Genomic DNA, 24787 nt, shown 5'->3' with positions numbered 1-24787 from the left:
CAAAGTAGGGGTTGGAAGAAGGGTAAAACGAGAAGGCAGGATAGGAGGGGGGGGGGGGTATGGTTGGTCACGGTCCATTATGTGGGACCCATCTCCGTAGACATGCCCTCCGATGCCCCGGCACTACCAGTGTCTCGGCGGCAACGCGATATATATTGGAACCACGGGAACCACATCTCTGCGTGTTTAGTACCACGGTCCATCAGGGAGGCGTGTGCCGCTTCAGCTGCCTGTATGTCCTCAACTCGTTGTATCCAGTCCTCCTTAGTGGGTATCCTGGTTGTTTTCCAGTGAACCGGTATGGAAGCTTTAGCTGCGTTCAGGAGGTGCCTGAGTATCGACTTCCTATATGCCGGGATTGGCTGCGTCGAGATATGGAGTAGTGCTAGGCCTGCGTTCCAGTCTGTGATGTCTCCCAGGATAGATGTTATCTCATCTTTTATCATTACCCAATATGTGGAGATGTCTCTGCACGACCACCAAATGTGGGCCATAGTGCCCCTGTCCGAATTGCATCGCCAGCAATTAGGAGAGATGGATGGGAAGATCTGGTGTAGTCTTGCCGGTGTTCTGTACCATGATGAGATCAACTTATAATTTACCTCTTGGTAATGCGAGCTCATAGAGCTCTTCTGTTGCCAGATGAGTGCCTTATCCCATTGAGAGGTTGAGAAGGTCATTCCCAGTTGTTCTTCCCATTGTCGTTGGAATGTTCCGGTGGCAGGTATGTCGGCTGTTATGAGAGTCTGGTAAAGTACCGAGATTGCATGGTCCAGGGGTTCACCTCCGTAGCAAAGATTCTCGAACCAAGATAGATTCCGGTGTAGGCGATCTTTGTGAGGCATGGTGTTATAGTAGTGTGTCAGTTGTATATATCTCAAGACGGCGATGGGGGTCTTAGGTGCACCTTCCAGCAGAGAGTCCAGAGTGCGGAGTTTCCCAGCCCCTAGTGCTCTGTATATCGGGATATATGTCCCATAGGTTGTGATAGGCCATGCGCTGGGTGGGAGCCCACCACCCACCGATTTGTTATACGTCAAGGGGGTCATCGGGCTAGGAGCGGGAGAGATGTGAGTTTGGCCTCTCATGGTCCTCCATCCCTGGATCGTCTGCAGGACTGTCTCTTCTTCTCGGAGTTGTGAGACCGTGTGCCCATCGCCTCCCCAGATCTTAGCCTCAATCGTAGGGCCTATAAGGCCTCTGTCCAGCTCCACCCATTGTTTCCAAGTAGCCGTCACGTGCCAGTCCTGGATACGTTGTAGCACTGTGGCTTGGTAGTACTTCTTGAAGTCCGGCAGTGCTAGGCCTCCTCGCTGTCTGGGGCGAGTTAGTATATCATATCGCAGCCTGGATCTTTCGCCTCGCCACACATATCTGATAACTGCCGATTTCAGGGGGGAGAAGAAGGTTGTTGGTAGAGCAACTGGGATGGTCTGCATTAGGTAGAGGAGTCTCGGGAGTATGTTCATTTTCAGAACTGCAATACGACCATGCCAGGAGATGTGTGGATGTGACCATTTGGTGAGGTCAGCAACTATCTTTTGTGACATGGGTTGAAAGTTGAACCTGTATATGTCCGACGGGTCTGTGGGTATCCAGATGCCGAGGTACTTCATTTTGTCATGACACCATCGGAACGTGAAGTGAGGTTTCAGCGAGTTGTAGTCTGAGGAGGGTAATGTGAGATTCAAGGCTTCGCATTTCGCAAGATTGAGCTTGAACCCTGATAGTTTCCCGTATTTTTCAATTTCAGAGAGGAGACAAGGTATGGTGGTTCTGGGGTTGCGTATAAAGAAAAGCAGATCATCCGCGTACGCCGCTACTTTATGACATTTCTCCTTCCAGTCGTATCCCTGGATGTCGGGGTTCAAGCGGATCGACTGAAGTAGCGGTTCCAGCGTTATTGCGAACAGCAGGGGTGACAACGGGCATCCCTGACGGGTGCCGTTATTGATTGCGAAGTCGGTCGTCGTGGCTCCGTTAACTCTGATCGTGGCCCTGGGTTTGCTATACAGTGCTGCTATCCAGGTGAGTAACCGTTGCCCGTATCCCATCTGTTGAAGCGTTGCTATCATATAGTTCCAATTAACGCGATCAAACGCTTTTTCAGCGTCCGTCGATAACAGCATTAGGGGGGTTTTTGTCCGCCTGACGTGGTGCTGAATGGAGAAGAGTCGGAGAGTGCTATCTCTAGCCTCCCTGCCCGGGATGAAACCGGTTTGGTCAACGTGTATCAATTCTGGAAGGAGTTGTTTCAATCTAGTAGCCAGAACTTTGGTAAATAGTTTAGCGTCCACATTGAGCAGGGAGATCGGGCGGTAACTGGCACAGGCCAGCGGGTCTTTCCCTGGTTTTAATAGTACCGTGATGGTGGCCGCCAGAGATTCCAGTCCGAAGTTTCCCCCTTCCCCAACCTCGTTAATTGCCTTTGTCAGCCAGGGAATCAGGGTATTGGAGAACTTTTTGTAATACCCGACCGAAAAGCCATCCGGTCCCGGGGCCTTGCCGGATTTGGAGGATTTAAGAGCTGCCGTGAGTTCTTCAGTGCTAATCGGGGAGTCCAGTATCAGGGCCTCGTCCCGGGTAATTGTGTTCGCGATGGTGTCACGTAGGTATTCCTGGATCCGCGTAGATTGTCGCGTCAGAGACTCTCTGTCTACTGGTGAGGGCAGGTTGTACAGGTTTTGGTAATATATCCTAAACTCCTCCGCGATTTTTTGCGGAATGGGCGACACTTCTCCTGTCGCGAGCCGTATTTTGTGTATCTGTCTGTGGGGCGAGGGGCCCTTGAGAATTCTCGCCAGGTATTTGCCCCCTTTATTCGCGTGGGCGTAGTAGAAGCTTTTTGAGCGCCGCACCGTCCTGAGGTGTCTTTTCAGGATGAGGTCTCTAAGGTTCCTTCTTTTTTCCATCAATTCGCCGTATACTGCGTTAAGATGTGTTCTTTTATGCTGGCGTTCTAGGTGCGCTATAGATTGGTAGAGGTCGGTCATTTCCCGCATCGCTTCTCGTCTCTTGATCGTGGCAGTGCGTATGAGTACACCTCGGATGACACTTTTATGGGCCTCCCAGATTGTGATGGGGGACATCCCGGGAGTGTCATTGTCCCTGAAAAATTGTTCCAGCTCTTGAGTGATTAGTGTTCTGGTTCCCGGGTCCGATAGGAGAGTTTCGTTAAGTCGCCACGTCCACCTAGACGGTCGGAATAGAGGGGATTCTAGTTCCATTATAACTGAGCTATGGTCTGACCATGCAGCAGGCTCAATGTCGGCCCTACGTAACCTAGATAAGCCTTCCTGTGTAATAAAGAGGAAATCAATGCGGGAGTATCGGTCGTGTAAGGCTGAGTAATACGTATAGTCCTTAGCCGTGGGGTTTAGGGTTCTCCAACAGTCGACTAGTCTCATAGAGCTCAGAGAGTCTCGGATGCTTTTGATGTGGCGTTGTGACAGGCAGCTATGCCCCGATGAGGAGTCTAGTGTTGGATCTAAAGGAGCGTTGAAATCGCCTCCCACCAGAAGGATCCCGTCCGTAAAATCTTCCAGTTTGTGTAAGACATTACGTAAAAAGGGAGCCTGTTTCTTATTGGGGGCGTATATCGTAGCCAACGTGTAAATTTTGTCGGTTATAACGCCCTTTAAAAAAAGGTATCGCCCTTGTGGGTCAGTTTCTCGTTCTAGTTCCCTGAACGACAACTCGGCCGCCACGATAATAGCCACTCCTGCCCTGTGGGCCGATGGGTGGTTGCAGAAGTAGGTGTCAGGATAATGCCTATTGTGCAGTCTGGGCGCTGAGCCTTCCTTGAAGTGGGTTTCCTGGAGCATGGCAATCGAAACCTGTTGTTTCTGCAGTGCTCTGAGTAAATGCGACCTGCGTTCCGGGGCATTTAAGCCTCTGCAGTTTTGTGTGAGTACCCTCAGGGGTGTGCAGCGGTACGCCATGGCCAAATCGCGATCTATGCAGTGTGAGCGTCAATCCGGACCAGGGCCCACTAGACAGATCCGTGACAGGAAATGGAAGAATGGGAAGGGAAATAGGGAAGAGATGGGTTAGCCTGCGAGGCACCAGAGGGGGGGGGGGGGGGGGGGAGGGGGGGGGCACCTCAGGAGTTCGAGCCGGCTGGGAAAGAGTCAGTCACTATGTGCAACGGGCGTGATCGGGAAAGTACCAGTTACTAACAGTGATCGTCTTCAGTGTTCGGTGCTTTCTGGGCCTAGGTGAAGTAGCGGGAAGTAGGTCCCTACCCTGGGGGTGGGGGGGGGGGAGGAGGTGTGGGGGGGGGGAGGGAGGGGGGGAGGGATGTGAGGTGGGGGGGGGGGAGGGACAAGTGCTGCAACCAGCGCCGATAAGCACCGGACCGGGGGCCTGCCCAGCGGCCGGGGAAGCCTACGGCCTGGCTGTGAAGCCTGAGCACTAGTATAGGTGTGGGTAGCGTGATAAAGGGTCCGCACCAGGAATAGTGTCAGAGGAGATAACAGAGGGTGTTAGAGATGTATGGAATTTGAGATCACCCGTCTCCTCCCTCCTATCTATTTTGAGGGTTGGGCTTACTTATGCGTCGCGTGCAAATGGTCACATGTGTCAAACGTGTACATACATTATATGCAATATTATATTAACTTTCAACAACACAGTTTTGTTTCATAACCAGACATGTCAACTCTATACGTAAAATATGAAATACAGGACAGGAAACATTAAGTATCAAACATGGGATAGTATAGATGAAAAGACTACCCCTGTGGCTTGGATCAGATCCCCATATACCATGCGTTACCCACTGAATTCCTGCGTCACTTCTCCCCGTGTCCCTGTGCCCCTCTGATCCATGTCAGCCTCGCAGTGTATATATGGCCCTCGCTCCCTAGGTATGAGGCCGTCTTCCCCCCCTGAGGGTGTGGGTACGTGTAGACCTCGGGATCAGGGTCATCATCTCCCCCACCCACCCGACTGTGAGAGTGCCCGTGAGTAGTCGTATACATCGAGGTCAAGAAGTGGGCAGAGTGTACATGGGGTTTCCCTGTAGGTATGAGTGGACATCAGTCCCCGGGGAGGCTCATAGAGGTCTGAGGTGTATATGTCTTGCCGTGTACCATTAAAGCTCAGTTACAACTAGCTACCGTTCAGTGCAGCGTGTGGAATGTATGGCAAGGGCGGAATTCTGGAAACCCCGTTCCTAATACCCAACAGCAATGTAACGGTGACAGAATCGGGTAGCATGTAAATGGGAAACATTGCGTTCATACATGTCAATCAATATAAGGTCTATACAATTAACTGTTAGATTGCATATTCACGTGTTCTGCTGCAACGCATTCTGAGCTGGAGTCCAAAGTCTCGTAACGGCATGCAACTCGGAGACTGGCCCCAAAGCCCCAAGGTCCCCAACCCGATATCCCCCACCCCAAAGATAATTCCAGAGCCCTGGTAGTAACTGAGTCAGGTGGCGGGGGGGGGGTAATGCCGGGGGGGAGCGGCACCGGATCAGACATAGTGCCATGAGTCCACAGTCCCAGAGGGGGCCCCGCTTAGAAAAAGATAACCCCAATGTACCTGAAGATGTCAGCCGTGGGTGTTCCGTCTCTTTTGTCAGGGTATGGAGCTCAGGCAACAATCAGCTCAAGGCAGGGCAACGAAGTACCTTCAGGGCGGGCTGGAACTGCAACGGTGTTGAGGTGACAATGATCGAGGAGCAGGCCGGGACAAACGAGGATATCCAGGATGGTCCAGGGTAGCCATCATCGGGTAGAGTATTTATTCTTCAGGGGAAGTAGGGTTTCTGCGCCGCCTGGCAAACTCACTTGGTGGGGATCTTGCTTCTCTGCGCCTGCTCCCTCTTTGAGGTCTCGGAGGGAGGTTTGGTGGGCCCAATATCCAATTCGGTATTGGCAGCAGGGGAAGGCCGAGCTCTTCCAGGAATCCCGGCACGTCGTCTGGCCCCCTGAGGGACACCCAGTGGTTACCTTGTCGTGCCATGAGGGCGAACGGGAATCCCCATTTATATGTAATGTGGCGGTCTCTGAGGGCATTTGTGACCGGGCGGAGTGCGCGGCGTGCCTCCAGGGTGAACGGGGACAAATCATTAAATAGCGACACTTGCGTCCCCCTATAGGGCCATGACTGTCGGTCCCGTGCCTTTTGCATGATGGCATCTTTCGTCGGGAAGGAATGTAGGCAGCAAAGGATGTCTCTCGGGCCGTCTTCCACAGTACGTGGTCGTAGTGTTCTATGAGCTCGTTCGAATTCGATCACTTGCGGTGTGGGTGTCTGGAGTATAGAGTTGAATAGCTCCGTTAGTACCTCCACCACGTTCTCAGAGCTCTCCGATTCAGGCACGCCACGGACTCGGATATTACGCCTTCTGCCCCTGTTATCTACATCCCCCAGGTGTCTCCTCATGGACAGGAGCATCCCTCCCTGGCGTGCCACCGCCGTGTCCGTAGTTTGGAGGCGTGTAGTGAAGGCCGCAGCAGACTCCTCCATAGCGGTAATGCGGCCTGTATGCGCGGTCACTTCTGCGCGGAGCCCCGCCAGTTCTGCTCGGACCGCCTCTTGGATGGATGTGGTAAGGGTTTGCAGGTCGGTTTTAGTGACCATTGCTGCTGTTAGGCTCTGCAGCTTCTCCTCGATCCTCTCGAAGGGAGCAGTGCCAGGATCCGCCGTGGACGGCGACGCCATTTTGGGGCTGCTCGGCTCCCCGCTCGCGGTAGAATGCGGGTGCAGAAAACTGTCCAGGGGTCTTTGAGTTTGTTTCCTGGGAGTCTGGGGGTTGTCTGGTCGCTTCGTGCGACCCATTTAGCCTTAGTAAGCGCTTTGTAAGAGCTGTTATGAGGGATAGTGGAGCGGAGCTCTTCTCTCACGCGTCCATCTTGGTCGGCACCCAAACCACGCCCCCTAGTGTCGAGTCCATCAAGTTCAGCCTTCCTCACATATGCTTTTGCTGTTGATCCAAAAGAAGGCAAAAAACCCAGTCTGAAGCGCTTCCAATTTTGCAACAAACTAGGAAAAAAATTCCTTCTTGACCCCAAAATAGCAGTCAGATGTCTCCTTGGATCAAACAGCTATTACCCCACTAATTTGAAATTATATCCCTGTATGTTATGTTTTTTCAAGTATTTATCCAATTGCAGTTTAAACATCTGTATAGACTCTGACAAAACCACCTCTTCAGGCAAAGAAATCCATATCCTTATTGCTCTTACTGTAAAAAAAAACTTTTCTTTGCCTTAGATGAAATCTCCTTTCTTCAAGCCTAAATGTGTGACCTCGTGTCTGCAACTAAAATGTTATTTAGAGCATTAACAATGTATCTTATTTATACAGACTGATTTCTAAACACATTACTGTGAGTATTATTGCTGTGGAACTCACACACACCAACTATATGACATTAGGATAGAAAAGAAGGACAGAGGGATTTGGGCCCAAAATAGGGACTTTCTGCTCTTTGACAAGTCCTGATTCCATTTATTAAGGATGTCATAGTCTGGTACAGTAAAAGTAATTGCTTCTTACCTTAATCTGTGGCTCAGTGGCATAGGAGCGGTAGTTGGCAGATGACCGTCTTCGTATAAGTGGTGGAGCAGCTACAGGTGGTGCAGGCTTTGGTGGTTCAGGCTTCACCACTTCTTCCTTCTCCTCCTCTTCTGCCTCTTCTTCCACATACTCTTCTTCCTCCTCTTCCTCATACTAAGCCAGAAAGAACACACATTGGAATGTAATTTCATATGTAACCCTGTGAAGTTACACAGGCTGCATTATCTGAAATGCCCAGTAGATGGCACATGGCCCCAGTATGTTGTTAATAAAACATTGAGCATTGATCACATGACTTGCTGAAATCAGTGAGAGGAGTGTGGCATCATCGCAGTTCCTGTTAGGATTTCCTGCACAGCTCTGGGGAGGAGGGCCTAAAGGATTCTAGAGGATGACATGCTGAGCTGAAAAGGAGGACATGTGAGAGACTGAGCACAGAGATGGAACCTGGCGGAGAGAACTTGTTTCACCCAAGATCACACCAGATGAGAGAGGGACCTGCTGGCAAAGACAAGCATTGAGTCCAGACGTTTGGTGAATCCAGTGAGAGGAGACTGCTACTGACTCCTGGTTAATTGTGTTGTGAGGGTAAGCCAAGCCTCTCCCTGTATCACCACAGGGCACCTGTCTCCTCACTCACAGTAAAGACTCTGAGGTCCTGTACGGACATTACACATCTGAGGCTGCGTCAGTGACCCTGTGGAGCAGGACTTATTAGGGCCCCAACTCTCCTATGTGCACCAACGGCCGCTAGGGTGAAGATAAGGGGGTGGGACGCAGGTGTGCTGGTGGGTGAGTGAGGAAAATCCACATTTGCATTGTTATCTGTTACGCCATTTTATTTTTCTATGTATGTTGGTTCAATTGCTATTTACCATATAAAGTTAGTTCCAGTTAGGCTGTGTCAGTCTCATTGTACCAAGTATGTTCCCAGTGGAACCCCACATCCCTACCCCGGATGCTCCACTGGGTGGAGGCGCTGCCGCAGACATGTACCCCAACTCCCAGATAGCGGAGGCTCGGGATCCGCCTGTCAGGCATAGTGAGTTAACTAGGTTTAAGGACCCCAAAGACACTAGGGGGCATCCCCAAAACCCCGTTACACATATAATCTAATCAATTATACTATTGTCATAAATATTATATTATATTGAATAAATAGGATGGCTGTGCTTTGCACTCCGGAACTTAGAGACCTCCTTTCCCTATGGTTCTCAGCCATCCTAAAAATGAGCTAGGCATCATGGGAAATTTAGTTCACATAGGGCTAGTGTGCCAAAGTATACCCCTACAGTATGAGCATATCTTTTTTCTTTTATTATTCAAAACCGATAAAACACCTTTTTTATTCAAAGACATCTCAAAGGTGTACTTTTTCTTTTTTTCAAGACATGTTAAGATTCACTCCAGAAAAAAATAAAATAAAATAATATTATTTGCTTTCTTACTTTTAATTGTCTTATTTTTTAAATTTCACTAAGAGCTAGTGGGGCACTGCATCACCTGCCCTTAAGGATGAGGCTCCACTAAGTATGAGCCTCCAATAGTTAATCTATTTTATATAGTTCAAAGCTGAATAAACTGTGACTCACTATTTGATTATCTTCTATATAGAACATCTAGTTTTCAGCCATATACACTGTAGACAAAAATATTTTAGTAATATAAATTTCTTCTCTTGATAGATCACAAAGTTTTCTGATGTTTTATTTTCTTTTTCTTTTTTGAGTATCGTAGAAGAATACTTGAGTTCTATTGGAATACACACAAATCAATGGCTTACAGCAATACTGAAGATCAAAGACAAGTCGAGAAATTACTTACAGTCACCTCTTCCCTGTAAGAAGAGAGTAAAAAGAAGGATTAATATTCATGGTGGAACATAGCACTCTGAAGCCTTATAAAAAAAAGAAAAAGGGAAGAAAAATGTGAAGTTAGACGTGAGCTGTATTTTTTTAGCTATACATTTCACTGCTGATAGAACCTTTAGAATGGAAACTTGATGCGTGTCAATCAAAGGTTGTTAGTAGGCTTGGCATCATGTAAGTACATTGCACATGACATTTTCCAATTTTATATTCTGCTTGTCAAAGAAAATGAATTATAGCGAAAACAGCTTCAAACCATTTCTGTAAATAGAAGGGGAATACATGTCTAACTGATTCACTAGGTCTCGAAGTGGTGTGGGAGATGTTATACAGAACAAAATGTAGTTTGACCTGCGTTTTTTTAAAAATCATTTGAGGCAGCTTATTGTATTTTGTACAGCACAAGGTCAAACGGAGTCACGTAACAGAATAATAAGAAAGACGATTCATCACCTATTGAATTCATTCTCTCTCTATGTATATGAAGGCAGTTTGCCCTCACTAGTTACATTAAAAGAGAAGATGTAACTAGGGATCATTTAAGATTATTGACCCAGGTAGGTACCTAAACACGCAGCACCATCTAAAGAATGCCACTTCATCTCAGTAATCTGCAGCTTTATACCGGCTAACAGTTTAAATGGCCAAAAGAGGGACTCGTTCACCTGGATGTGTGGTCAGGGGTGGGATTATTTAAGGACTGTTGTTGTGACTTTATGAACGGGGGACAACTCTATACATAACTGAAAGTGTAAATTACAACAAGACCACAGTGAGTTATTTACACAGTATTAAAACTTTTATTGTAGAAGAGGGATTGGGGTTTCAATTAGGGTTGACAAGAAGGACCTCTGGTGTCTGAAAGGGGTCCGGCAGACAAACAAGAGAACATGTGTGATTGTAATAACAGGGCCTGGCAGCCTAACCGCACACACACACACACAATTATAATAAGAGGGAATGCCAGTTACTGAACCCTTTACATCACAGTGTTTGTTGCAGTTAGGAAGGAACTGTATGTGATCTGATTGAGATTGAACCTGAAGGTCTGAAGTTTATAAAAACAAAGTATTCAATCGCTGGGTTTAGTCTGATGAAGCCCGACCTGCACATGGCCTTGCCCCCTCAGATTGAACACAGTGATCTGTGCATGGCCCCGCCCCCTCAGATTGAACACAGTGATCGGTGCATGGCCCCGCCCCCTCAGACAGAACACAGCAATCTGTACATGGCCCGCCCCTTCATACCAAACATAGTGATCTGTGCATGGCCCCGCCCCCTCAGACAAGACATAGTGATCTGTGCATGGCCCCGCTCCCTCAGACAAGACATAGTGATCTGTGCATGGCCCCGCTCCCTCAGACAAGACACAGTGATCTGTGCATGGCCCCGCTCCCTCAGACAAGACATAGTGATCTATGCATGATCAGTGAGCAGGGCTTGTACATTTCAATGTAAACATGTTTTTGTTATAGACTATGTGTCTGCGCATTTGCATCTACTGTTGCCATTGGGATACAGTGTAGTGCTTCTATTTAATGTTTGTGTTTGAATGCATAGGTCTGCTTGTATGCAGTGTTTTGGCGTACTTAGAGCATTTGGCACCCGGGGCGGATCCTACGTCTGGTACCCCCCTTACTCTCGTCACACACACACTTTAAGACGTAAAAAAACCCTCAATTTTTAAAATGTTTTTATTTTAAAAAATTGCACAAATGTGTAAACTTTGTATAACCCCTGTCCTACCCCCTTTTACAAAACCCCTCTCCTGCAAGCTCTATCTAAAAAACGCATGTCCTGCCTCCGTTCTACAAAACCCCTCTACTGCTCCCCTTCTACAAAACCCCTGCATCCTCTTTCCGCTACTGCAGGAACTCCGTGAAAATGGACAAGTGGTGCACATCAACGTCACGTTGGTGTGACGTTGCACGCCTCTACACTCCTCCCACTGCTCCTCCAAAAAGTGCTGCCTGTCCGCAGCCCTTGCGGCTTGCGGTATAATAATGGATGGATCATAGCACAGGCAGTCATGGTACCCCCCTAGTTAGTGGCACCTGGGGCGGACTGCCCTCCCCTGTCCCACTCTTAGTATGCCACGATATACATATATTGTCAAATACAGCCACATGCACGCAGTACCAGGCATGTAATCACTCGCACACAGTCACACACATACAGTTACAGGTAGAGAGTCAAACACACAGTCACAGGCAGGCAGTGGGCAGTGACACGCACAGTCACAGGCAGATAAGGACACAGACAGTCACACACACACACACACACAATTACAGGCAGACAGTCACACACACACACACACACACACAGTTACAGGCAGACAGTCACACTCAGACAGTCACACACACACACACACACACACACAGTTACAGGCAGACTCACACACACACAGTTACAGGCAGGTAGTTACACACACAGTTACAGGCAGGCAGTGACACACACAGACACAGGCAGTGACACACACACACACACACAGGTACAGGCAGGGACATACGCACACAGTTACAGGCAGACAGTCTGTATCTATATAGGTTCCAAAATATATAAAAATAACAGTTCTTAAAATAATTGTGAGATCGTATTAATACCAGCTTGTATCCACTCTTTTAAATGTAGATCCAAGACTTGTTGTTCAATAAATTTCAAGTCAAGATGAGTTGGAATTTTTTAAATTAATTTTAAGAACTGTTTTAATTTTTTCCCAGTTTCTCAACAACTGTGTTATTAAATGTGAGTATGTTCTCCTCTTTCTCGATCTTGTGTCCCATATCAAACAATTAAGGTTTATGACATCTCCTGCTTTTGCTTCATATATTGCTTCATATACTGACCTTCATTGGTATTGGTATTTAACTGCATTCTATAAATTTGCAATAATGTGGAGGCCAAGTAGTTGTTTTTTATAACAGGGTAGCCAATTCCTCCCTGTTTATCTATCTATACACACACCTAACTTGAAACCACCAGGCCCTGGTGCGAAAATTGTTCTGGTCCCCCACAGTATCTCCTTTCCCTCCCCCGGTCCCTCCATGTATCTCATTCCCTCCCTCCCAGTCCCTCCATATGTCTCATCCTCCCCTCAGTCCCTCCATGTGTCTCATCCTTACCCCTCCATGTATCTCATCTGCCCCAACCCTTCCACGTGTCTCATTCCTTCTCGCAAGCCTCTCCATGTACCTCATCACCCCCTCCCCCGGCCCTGCAGATGTCTCATTCCCTCCCCACCAAGCCCCTCATGTGTCTCATTCCACCTCCCCTAACCTTCCATGTGTCTCATTCCCTCCCACCCATGAGTTTCTGCCCCCTCCTGTTGGTACCCGGTCTGACAGGAAGGGCGCTCAGTGAGCACTTCCTTTCAGACTGCAGTCTGCTTGGCCACGCTACACACAGTGACAGGAGGGGAGCAGAACAGTACAGAGCTCCCCTCCTGCCGGTCACCCGGCAACCACATGCCCCAGGACGGTGCAGCCTTGCACCGGCACTGACGACTGAAGTTATGCTGGCCAACAGTCACAGGGATCGACAGGGCGGCCTGGAGTGATGGGCCCGGTCATAGCTGCAATACCTGTGACCATGGTAGTTACGCCACTGTATATATATCCTTCCCTGTCTTTATATGCAAATCCCAAAGGTGTTCTCTGAAGTGCCCGAAGCGAGGCAAAACCCATATGTGTTGTATGTGTTGTCCTGAATATGCGCCATCATATACTGCAAGCTATTACACTTTGTTGCTGCTTTGAAAGGCTTCTTTAAAAAAACTTTAATTAACTTGGCCTAGCACGTCTTCATCTACCTAGTGAAAAATGATCATAGCTGTATCTTTCTATGGTATATTTTATTCATGATCAATAACTTTCTATTACTATGAACATTTTTGCTTACTAAGACTATATCTGTGTATCTATCCATCTGCCATCCATTTCATTACAGAGGCAAAGCTTTCACTGGGTCCTTTATACTTCTAGTGTGTAGCATTAGGGGATACTGGACACTTGTAGGCCAGACTCAATCTACTTAGTACAGAAATATCCCTAACAAGGATATATGGACGACCCCCACAAGGCACAAGAGAAAAAAAACCAACCATAAACCGGTTCTTCATTACGCTAAAACGCTGTATGAAATATCTTTGAAAGTTATTTAGTAAAGAGACTTAATGCTTTAGCTACATACGCCCCCTGCATGTACATACACCCCTGCATGTAGTGTATTTGTATCTACCGTTGCCAATGGAAGGCAGTGTTGTACTTCTATGTGGTATTTGTAAGTAGTGTTGACGTTTAAATGCAGGTGTACTTTTGTGCGTTGTATTAGTGTTTAAATGAGTGCTTTTGTATATAATTTTGGCGTTTGACTGCAGGGTGTGTTTTTATGTAATGTGTGTGTGTTTGATTGCAAGTTTGTGTTTGCATGTAGTGTTGGAGTTTGATTGCTGGGATACATGCACATATACACATCCACTGCCACAAGCATACATAGTCACGAAGATAAACATTGACACACACACAGATACACACACTGACACATACTCACATATATACTCGCTGACACATACATACACACTGACACACACATAGATACACACACTGGCAAAAATGTCCCTAACAGGTATATATAAACACCCTGGCAGCACAAGAGAAAAAAACAACTATAAATCGGTTCTTCATTACGCCAAACTGCTGTATGAAATGTCTTTGAAAATGATTTATAAAAACAACGTAATGCATAAGCTACATACACCCCTGCATGTACATACACCCCTTCATGTAGGGCTGCATTTGTATCTGCAGTGGCGTACATACCAGGGTCGCAGGGGTCGCGGCTGCGACCGGGCCCGGCCCACCAGGGGGCCCGGCCGCCCCTGCGACCCGGTATGTAGCCACTTGGCCAGCCTCTTCTCCTGGGGGGCCCTAGAGCCGGCCACCTCCGGGCCCCCCGAGGCTGGCCCTGCTGTCACCCCACGGCCGGTCCTGCGGGCGCGCGAGGGAGCATTCTCCCCTGAGTGCTTCCTCTTCAGCTCCCTCGCGCACCGCACTGATACCGGAGCCGGAAGATGACGTCATCTTCCGGCGCCGGTATCAGTACGCGGCGCGCGAGGGAGCTGAAGAGGAAGCACTCAGGTGAGAATGCTCCCTCGCGCGCCCGCCAGCCTGACTGCCCGCCGGGTGACCGGCCCCCCCAGGAGCCCAGCAGCACCACTGGACCCCAGGGAACCCCTCAGCACTCCAAAAGGTAAGGAGGCTGGGGGGATTAAATAAAAAAAAAAAAACGTGTGTGTGTGTGTGAGTGTTAGTGTGTGTAAGTGTTAGTGTGAGTATGTGTGTGAGTGTGTGTGTGAGTGTTTGTGACTGCTAGTGAGTGTCAGTGAGTGTGTTACTGTGTGTGTCTGTTACTGAGTGTGTTTGTGTGTGTGTTAGTGTGAGTGTTAGTGTGTGTGTGTCTGCTAGTGTCAGTGAGTGAATGTGTCTGTTGAGTGTGTGACTGTTAGTGAGTGTCAGTGAGTGTGTTACTGTGTGTGTCTGTTACTGAGTGTGTTTGTGTGTTTGTGTGTGTTAGTGTGAGTGTGAGTGATAGTGTGAGTGTGTGTGTGTGTGTGTCTGCTAGTGTCAGTGAGTGAGTGAGTGTGTCTGTTGAGTGTGTGACTGCTAGTGAGTGTCAGTGAGTGTGTTACTGTGTGTGTATGTTACTGAGTGTGTTTGTGTGTGTGTTAGTGAGTCTGTTTGATGTCTGTTAGTGAGTGTGTGTTTGTCAGTGAGAGTGTATGTTTTGTAAGTGAGTGTGTATGTATGTCTGTCGCTGAGTGTGTCACTGTCAGTAAATGTGTGTGTCTGTTAGCTAGTGTGTATGCGTCTGTTCGTGAGTGTGTGTGTGTCTTCAGCACTTACCTTTCTCCAGCGCCGGACTCCCTTGGCGCAGGGGATCCCTCCGCCTCTCAGCTCCGAATGCGCATGCGCGTCAAGAGCCACGCACGCATTCAAACCGCCCATAGGAAAGCATTACTCAATGCTTTTCTATGGACGTTCAGTGTCTTAGAATCGCGGAAGCGCCTCTAGCGGCTGTCAGTGAGACAGCCAATAGAGGCTGGATTAACCCTCAGTGAAACATAGCAGTTTCTCTGAAACTGCTATGTTTTCAACTGCAGGGTTAAAACTAGAGGGACCTGACACCCAGACCACTTCATTGAGTTGATGTGATCTGGGTGTCTGTAGTGGTCCTTTAAGTGTGTGTGCATCTGCATACACTGGCGTACATACCGTGGTCGCAGGATTCACAGCCCTGCAACCCCTGCGACCAGGTGCCCGCCGCAATGTGTTGCGGCCCCGGCCCGCCAGAGTAAGCTTGGGGGGGGGGGCCCACGGATCAATTTTCGCACCGGGGCCCCATGGGTCATGTGTACGCCACTGTGTATCTGCCATTGCCATTGGAAGGCAGTGTTGTACGTCTATTAATATTATTATTGGCATTTACATAGCGCCAACCTATTCCGACGCGTTTTACAATATTACTTCTACGTATTGTTTGAGTTTCAATGCATAGATGTCCCCATGAGGTAACAGAGTTAACACAAATTAAATTTAAACAGCTAACAAGATTTTTGGCTAACCATCACTCACTGTTAAGTGGATATACTCCAAGGTGAGTGACATTGTTTCCATGTGCTAAATTGCTCTGCAGCGTTTGTTAATTGTTTCTGCACATCAATCAATTTATATATAGGAAAGGGCTTCATTCATCCTTGGATGAAACTGGTGTTTTCATTCAGTAGCTGAGTCATTTTCATTGAAATAAAAGCTCTCATAATACAGATAACTTCAAAACGCAATATTGTTGTCGACCTTCAAAAAAAGCACAATATCAGCCGCTACTGAAATCATGTCAAACTAAAATATAATTGTGGCAAATACTCACTCTTCAAACATCTTGATCAGTTATTCTGCAAGAGAAAAAAAAAAACCCAGCAGTTAATGTTTTAGTTATAAACAGTCAGATCATAATTCTATTCAGAAACAAGAATTGTGGTTGGGAGAAGAAGCGTCCATGACTTCTGACTTATTTCAGGAATCCACTTGTTAAGTGCTGTACTTCCTACAATAATCCCACAGATGATAATTTTTGGGGGGACAAAAACTGAATTACCCTTTTAGTGGAATAATTAAACTCAGAAGGAATCTGCAATGGGTCATTTGATGGCATGGCTAATGTCTGGTGGTGTCTTGGTAAAAGCGCTGTAGTGGTACAGGTTTATTGATACCAGGCTGGACCAATGCTCGCATTTGTAACAAAAGATGCAAAATAAAGGTCTTTGGTAGATTTTGTGTTCTAGTGCAGCTCAATATGCCCAAGAGAGGCTGTGGCAATCAACCAACCACTTCTAGAGAGTGGCCAAGCGTACTTAATATGAAATGCATAACATTTTTAAAATTGGGTTAAAACAACACTCAAGACAACATAATAGTTATTGTAGTTATTGTAGTGTGTAGAGGCTATTCCTCTAGAGATATATATATATATATATAGGATACATAGATAACAGACAGGCTGGCAGGAGGGGCAGATAAATAAAAAGATCCAGAGACATGGAGGAGGACGGATCGAGGGCCCGTGTGAAATGGGGCAAAAGAGGCAGAAAGAATAGGAAGAATGAGCTTGGGTGCACACAGCTGGAAACAGTGATTTGCGGAAATACAGAGGTTATAAAAAGCTCATTAGGGAATAGATGGAAACAAGGAAAGACAATGAAAGAAAAGACCTTCAGTAGATAAAAAAGAGGGGCGATATTTGTGACAAAAGTATTATGAAGGGTGAGGAGTGGTGATGGTTGCCTACCTCTGGTCTAGAGTATAAAACAACTAGATTATAAAATGCATTCCAAACACGATAACTGCCTACACTCCTTGTACAAAATAACGATGGAATGAACTCATTGTCCATTTCCCGCTTCATCAAAGTCATTAAAATCTATATCTATATATCCCACCATAAGCTAAGCTGGCTGTCCCCCACTTATAAATGATTCAGCACATGGTACATGGCAATGTGTATGGGATCGTTCACTCTCTTTCTAGGAGAGGTCCTTTATGGAAACTTATAGTTAACTTGCAGAGTAGTTTCATCCATGTCTTTTCATAAGTAAAACTACTCACAAAAGACGAACTACTTATCCCATAAGTATCTACTGGACAAGGGCATTTTGATGAGCACAGTTCTTCCATGAATAAACAATTGGAGGACTCTGCTTCTGTGAGTGCTTCTGTGAGTGCTCAATTATGGTCACACCTCGGTTTTTCGCGTATTTTGTTCAGGTTGTTCCTAGCAGTTGTATATCGTCATACAGTAAGCTACAGTAAGGCCTTTGTCAACTCTGTAACTAGCACTAGTAACTGCAAAATCCAGATAGAGAAAGGGTTTGAAATACTGATGAAGTCAGGGCACATCATTCTCTGATTCACCACTTGAGATAAATGTCAGTAGGCATAACATGTGTCTTGAAAGTATGTCAAGATTAGAGTTCTAAATGGAGAAAATCGTTCCTAGAGGAACTCATCAGTCTCCAGTTAGAACACGGAACTCCGTCCCAGATCTACATTCGTATCTCCTAATATGGCCTGGCTGGGAGTGGGGTAACACATCCATGAGATAATGTGCCTGGGATATTGGCCATGTTTCCATTTGCTATATATAAATAGGCTGATAGCACCAGCTGGATAGTGTTGGCTGATTGTGGTCCTCCAGATGTTTGTGAACTTTGCTTTTCATTATGCTCAACCTGCCTTAATTGCAGAAAAGGGAAATTGCTCTATACATGACCAAAAATACCGCTGACTCAAGTCACATTACTTGCCTTTAACCCCTTAAGGACCAAACATCTGGAATAAAAGGGAATCATGACATGTCACACATGTCATGTGTCCTTAAGGGGTTAAATATCACAATCAGATTTATCCATTCAAGACTGAATTCGAAATAGTTCAATAGAAAATTGCAAACTTTAAGCTAACATTTTTAAGTTTTAAAATTTGTTCCAATGTGGCTCTTTTCCAGCGTGGCTATTTTATCTTACATTTCATTATTATTTCCTTGTGATAAAGCTCTAAGGGGTAAAATGCGTTGTGTTTATTACTAATGAAGTATTGTTTGGCTACCTAATTTATTGGTTTCTGCCACATACTTTTCATTTTTTTTCCTGTATACAATTGTTTCCTACATGGCATCTGTTCCTACTACCTGTGACACCTGCGGACACCGTCAAAGAATGCTAGGTGGGGATCATATCACTCACGACTGATACATAGAGTGGTCTGTCTGCTCATTATATTGTAAGTAAGTATTTAACTACTATTTCTGCTCTTACCCAAATGGAGAGCACTGTTGATTTTTTTCCTTTTGCCCTATATGGTCCACTTCACCGCTACTTTGCTGTGGATAAGCTGGGATCTAAACCAGTGTATGCTAATTAATCTGGAGCTGGTTTGAGCTCCATAACATGTGAGTTGGCAGCAGGACTTAAAACGGATCCTATAGTCGCCAAAAATACTTTAGTTTAATAAAGCTGTTATAATGTATAGATCATGCCCCTAAAGTCTTACTGCGCAATTATCTGCCATTTATGAGTTAAATAACTTTTGTTTCTGTTTATGGAGCCCTTGCCACACTTCCCTGGCTCTGACTGACACACCCTGCATTAAAAATTGTTTCACTTTCAATCAGATGTAACTTACTTTAAAAGTTTTTATCACCTGCTCTGCAAATTGATCTTTAATCACATGCATGAAGCTTCTGCAAAGTCTAGCAAGATATTAACAGAGCAAGGATAACACATTCAAAATTAAACATAATTTGCATTAAAGGAAGTGTAAACATTAGATGACTCTTTACAGAAAGTGTTTAGGAAGGCTGTATAGGTCACATGCAGGGAGGTGTAACTAGGGCTGCATAAACAAAAGTATTTAACTTCTAAATGACAGGGGATTGAGCAGTGAGACTGCAAGAGACATGATCTGTAAACTAAAACTGCTTCATTAAGCTAAAGTTGTTTTAGTTACTATAATGTCTCTTTAAGTGTTGTGTGTACTACATTTTGCATATTGCACTCTTCTGTTCTTTCATATTTTTATCATGGAGTGATGTCATAATTAAGAACTCCACATGGAGACCTGTAATAAGAAGAAACACTATTCTTGAACTGTATCTGGTATACACTAATGGATATTAATTCAGTTCTCCTTTTAAAGAGCTATCATAGGTACTGAATGAATGGAAGCTGGCAGGTTTTTAATGGCTCCTGTCCTTTCTGGACACCGCTGTGAGTCATTCCAGCGTCTTTGCTGATGTGGTACACTTCACTTGTATACACTCTGATGTTCTCTTAATTTCTGATGCTGCACCAATCCGTGTACAACCAGCGACATCGGTTGTGTACCTTTTGATGTCAGAATTGATACAAGCCAAAAATTGCTACTCTGGGGCTATTAAGACCACTCTGTCCACTTCTATTCGTCTTATCATGGTCTCAGTTACCCTAAAGAACGTTATTGTGATTCTAAATGTTTTCTAGTTATTGACTTGGCTCTGCTTGTTAACTACTGTAAACTCTGGAAACCTTGGTCATGGCTCTTTTTCTTGTTTGTCCACAATTCTGTGTTCCTCCACCTTGGCCTGCCTGTCCCTGTTTGCACTTTTTTCTTTGTCAGACTCTGTTTTCTATGCCATCCCATATTCAGCCAGGCCAGTCTAATGACCGATAATACATTCTCTTCATTTAGGACACTGTACCTTAGGTTTGCATAGTGTGCTATGCCACCCTTAACACCTTTGGGGCACCATCACTTACCCCTTATCTTTGATCACCCTTCTGGTTGGATATCTCAACTCTGGGATGGGTACCTTGTTCTTTGGTGGTCTATTAGTCGCAGTATGAGTTTTGTGCATTTCCCTGGTGCAAAACTCTTTATCTTACTATTGCCAGGGTCCCACAGTAATCATGAGAAAGTTGAGTGCACCAGAGAAACACATACCTCACGTTACAGCCGCTGGTCCACTAAGGAAACCACAAAACCACACCGGTACGTCTCATATGGATATAGTTCTATCTAAGGGTTCCAGAACAGGTATGGGTGCCCTCCTTGCCCCTGCATAAGGGTGACTAATCTAATCATGTCATTCACTAATTATTACACATGGATCTATGATAATTTTATGAAATAATAAAGCGAAAAAATGCATATATTGGGGAGGTATTAGCAGATCATCTATTACCAGTAATAACTAATTTTACTACCAATTATTCATTAAGAATGTTTCTTCATTTCTAAGTACTATGTTGTAATAACATCAGAAATGAAAAACACTTACCACAGACTGATAAACTTTGCATGGAAGAGTCAACAAATGCTTTAATTTAAATGGCTTTCATATAAAGAAACACTAATTTGTTTTTAAACATTGTGTTTTGTTGCTGCAGTAAGCCGTGCGTTTTAGCAATAGCATGAAATAAGAACTGCAACATGGAATAAACGGGTAAACAGCCTCTCTGAATATAACCCATCTTAAATCAAAGGAACACTGAAGACACTGTAACGGCTTTATCTCATTGAAGTGTTTATACTGTATAGAGAACCCTGGCACACCTCCCAACATTTTAAATGGACAACAAGGGACACTTTCATTTTAGGGGTGTGAGTGGGTGTTTGGTCAGGTGCGGGGCTGGTCTGAGTAATTTTAGGTGACTTACCAATGACAATTTATGCAACTAAAATGTAATTTAGAACAAAAACAATGTATCTTATTTACACAGACTGATTTCTAAACACATCTATTCAGGGCCGGATTAAGAGCCCAGTGGGCCTGGTGCTGTTAATTATGATGGGCCTAATTACAAAATATTAATGACCAAAAACACTAAAAAAAGTCCTACCTCCTAAGCGTCATGTATCTGATGGAGATGATGCTGTAGGGAAACTCATAGGATGCAACTATGAGAAAACACATACCCTTTGCTAATCTCATGCTTTCATCTTTCAAGTAAACCCATACCCCCAACAGCAGTGTCCAGTAAAGCAGGAAGTCGATGGATGCGGTAAAAAGGTGGGCTACTGACACAAATCACATACCCAGAACGGCTGAAAGGGCGAACATAGACAAAAAGGGGGAATGTCTGTGTCCCTATGTCTCCCAGTCCCTTAGTGTTTGTGTCCTCATGTCTCCCAGTGTCCCCATGTCACAATGTTGCGGTGTCCAATAAACCTGCTTAAAGCTATCACAGTGAGTGCCTGAGATTTTTTTCTTTTATACTAGGGGACACTGAGACACTACGGGCACAGAGACACTATGGGCACTGAGAGACATGGGGCACTGAGACACTGATACATAGGGGACATTGGAGACTTGATAAAGACCTGGGTACAGGTCGAAACGTTGTGGTGTCCAATAAACCTGCCTAAATCTATCACAGTGAGTGCCTGAGATTTTTTCTTTTATACTAGGGGACACTGAGACACTAGGAGACATGGGGACACAGAGACATTGGGAGACTAGGGGACTTTGGGAGTCTAGGGAACACTGGCACACTACAGACACTGAGAGACACCAGGGACACATGGCGATACTGAGATACTAGGGACACTGGCTGGGAGACATGGGGACACTGCCATGTCTCCTATGTCTCAAAGTCGCCCAGTGTCCCCATGTCTCCCTGTGTCTCCATGCCTCTCAGTGTCCCCATGTCGCCCAGTGTCCCCTAGTGTTTGTATCCCCATGTCTCCCAGTGTCCCTTAGAGTCTGTGTCCTCATGTCTCCCAGTGTCCTGATGTCACTAGGACACTAGGGGACACTTAGAGACATGGGGACACTGGGAGACATGGGGACACTGAGACACTAGGGACAGAGGCTGGGAGACATGGGGACACAGACTAGGGGCCACTGTGTCCCTAGTTTCTCAGGGTCATGGGCGTCCGAATGGGGGGGTAAAGGGGGATACTTGGCCCCCCCGGATTTTTCAGCTTGTGCTGCTATTTTTCGTTTTAGTGTGAGAATACAGTGCAATACCAGCACTGGCCAGTAGGTGGCGCTGTGAATGGAGAAAGGCAGGAAGCTACAGCTTATCCCTGCCTCTCTCTCATGACTGAAACCGCAGGGGAGCAGCACAGAGGTAGCCTACAGAGCAGGTAAGTGAGGCATGGGGGGTGGGGGAGACCGCATAGAGGAAGGTAAAGTAGAAGGAGCAGAAAGGTTCTGCAAGGGGCAAAAGGGATCAGCAAGGAATAGAAAGGGGCAGCAAGAAGCAGGAAGGGGTCGAAAGGTTTTCAAGGAGCAGGAGGGTAAAGTAGAAGGAGCAGCAAGGAGGGGTCAGCAAGGAGTAGAAAGGGTCTGCAAGAGGCAGGAGGGGTCAGCAAGGAATAGGAAGGGGCAGCAGGAAGGGGTAGGGACGGTCTGCAAGGAGTAGGAAGGGTCTGCAAGGAGCAAGAGGGGTCAGCAAGGAGTAGGAAGAGGCAGCAAGGAGCAGGAAGAGGCAGCAAGGAGCAGGAAGAGGCAGCAAGGAGCAGGAAGAGGCAGCAAGGGGCAGCAAGGAGCAGGAAGGGGCAGCAAGGAGTAGGAAGAGGCAGCAAGGAGTAGGAAGAGGGAGCAGGAAGGTTCTGCAAGGAGCAGGAAGGGTCTGCAAGGAGCAGGAAGGGGCAGCATGGAGTAGGAAGAGGCAGCAAGGAGCAGGAGGGGTCAGCAAGGAGCAGGAGGGGTCAGCAAGGGGCAGGAGGGGTCAGCAAGGGGCAGGAGGGGTCAGCAAGGAGTAGTAAGGGTCTGCTAGGAGTAGGAAGGGGCAGCAAGGAGAAAGAAGGGGCAGAAATGAGTAGGAAGGGTCTGCAAAAAGCAGGAAGGGTCTGCAAGGAGCAGGACGGGTCTGCAAGGAGCAGGACGGGTCTGCAAGGAGCAGGAAGGGGCAGCAAGGAGCAGGAAGGGGCAGGAAGAATCAGAAGGAACAGAAAGGATCAGCAAGGGGCTGCAAGAAGCTGGAAGGGGCTGCAAGAAGCTGGAAGGGGCAGAAAGAAGCAGGAAGGGCCATCAAGGAGCAGGAAGAGCCATCAAGGAGCAGAAAGGGATCAGAAAGAGAAAGGAGCAGAAGGGCGCAAAATAAGCAGAAAGTAGCAGAAAGGTAAAGGAGCAGAAGGAGCCTCAGAAGACAAAGAAGACTGTGTCAAATGAAGGAGAAGAAAATGAGATTGTAGCACTTCATTCTGGACACCACATCATAAGGCGTTGGTACCTGGGCCTGGCAGGGAAACGTTGGACCTTCTTATCTCCCCAAGTAAAAACAAACAATATCAGTGTTAATGTGTTCACTTTTATTTACTGAGTGTCAGGAAACACAGAGGGCCGCTGGGTAGGGGTACCGCTGATTGGCTAGATGGGACAGCTAGCACTCTAAGCCAATCAGTAGCTCCCCATTCCTAAAAACTTAAAACATTTTTATGAATCGGGAACTAGCGATTGGCTTAGAGTGTCAGCTGACCACTCTAGCCAATCAGCGGCACCCATGCCCAACGTCAATCTGCACTTCCTGACACTCTGTTTCAGAAGTCGAATACCACTGAGCGACCTGGAGATCTGGAGGAGGAGCTGAAGGAAGCTGAAGGAAGCCTTTTGGGGGTAAACGGTTTCCCCTTCCCCTTCAAAGAAAGAGCACCCAGGGGCCTCCTTGCATCACAGCATTTTCATTTAGATAAAGTTGTTATGGTGACCAGAATGTTCCTGTAATTTGATGAAAGGAACACTATAGTGTCAGGAATACAAACATATATTCCTGACACCATAGTTGTGAAAACGCTATTCATCCTTGCTTTATGTGAAAATGACTATGCTCCTCCCCTTCATGACACTGTCAAAAATGGGCCAAGCATGGATGTCATTACAATTATACCCCCCCTTCCCCCCCGGAAAAATTCCTGCGGACGTCCATGCTCAGGGTTCCCATGTTCCCCAGTGTCCCAATGTCTCAGCGTCCCCATGTCTCGGAGCTGCTGTCTGGACTCTCTGTGCAGAGCTGCTCCCCGCGGATCAGTGAGTAGAGAGAGGCAGGGAGAGAGATGCCGTAACTTCTTATCACTGCCTCTCTCCACACAAACAGCGACCCCTACTGGCCGGCGCTGGTATTGCAGAATAATCTATGTTTATACTGAGACAGACATTTGTATTGCCGGTATTACTGCAATACCGGCACCGGCTAGGCAGCCTCAAATACCTGAGAAATACTTCTGAGAAATACCTGGCAACCCTAAGAAATACATGAGAAATACCTGGCAACCCTAAGAGTAGTGTGTAAAAAAAAAAAAAAAAAAAAAATGTAAATTTTTTTTTTTTTTTTTTTTTAAAAACCAATG

The 24787-nt window shown here is 46.4% G+C and overlaps 1 protein-coding gene across 1 annotated transcript in view; it reads right to left on the bottom strand.

The window, feature by feature from the left end:
* TNNI3 (troponin I3, cardiac type) overlaps nucleotides 1-24787 on the bottom strand; it is a 95979-nt gene that overhangs the window by 27410 nt on the left and 43782 nt on the right. Inside the window, exons 2-4 of the mRNA XM_063435783.1 lie at nucleotides 16329-16353; nucleotides 9361-9373; nucleotides 7516-7689 (exon numbers count right to left, since the gene is read on the bottom strand). Coding sequence (XP_063291853.1) covers nucleotides 7516-7689; nucleotides 9361-9373; nucleotides 16329-16339 — 198 coding nt within the window. The 5' untranslated portion in view covers nucleotides 16340-16353. The remainder of the gene's footprint in view (nucleotides 1-7515; nucleotides 7690-9360; nucleotides 9374-16328; nucleotides 16354-24787) is intronic.

Source organism: Pelobates fuscus, chromosome 11 (genome assembly GCF_036172605.1).
Source record: "Pelobates fuscus isolate aPelFus1 chromosome 11, aPelFus1.pri, whole genome shotgun sequence".
Taxonomy (NCBI): Eukaryota; Metazoa; Chordata; class Amphibia; order Anura; family Pelobatidae; genus Pelobates; species Pelobates fuscus.
The sequence above is the reverse complement of the archived record's forward strand: the minus strand, read 5'-3'. Positions and strand labels throughout refer to the sequence as shown.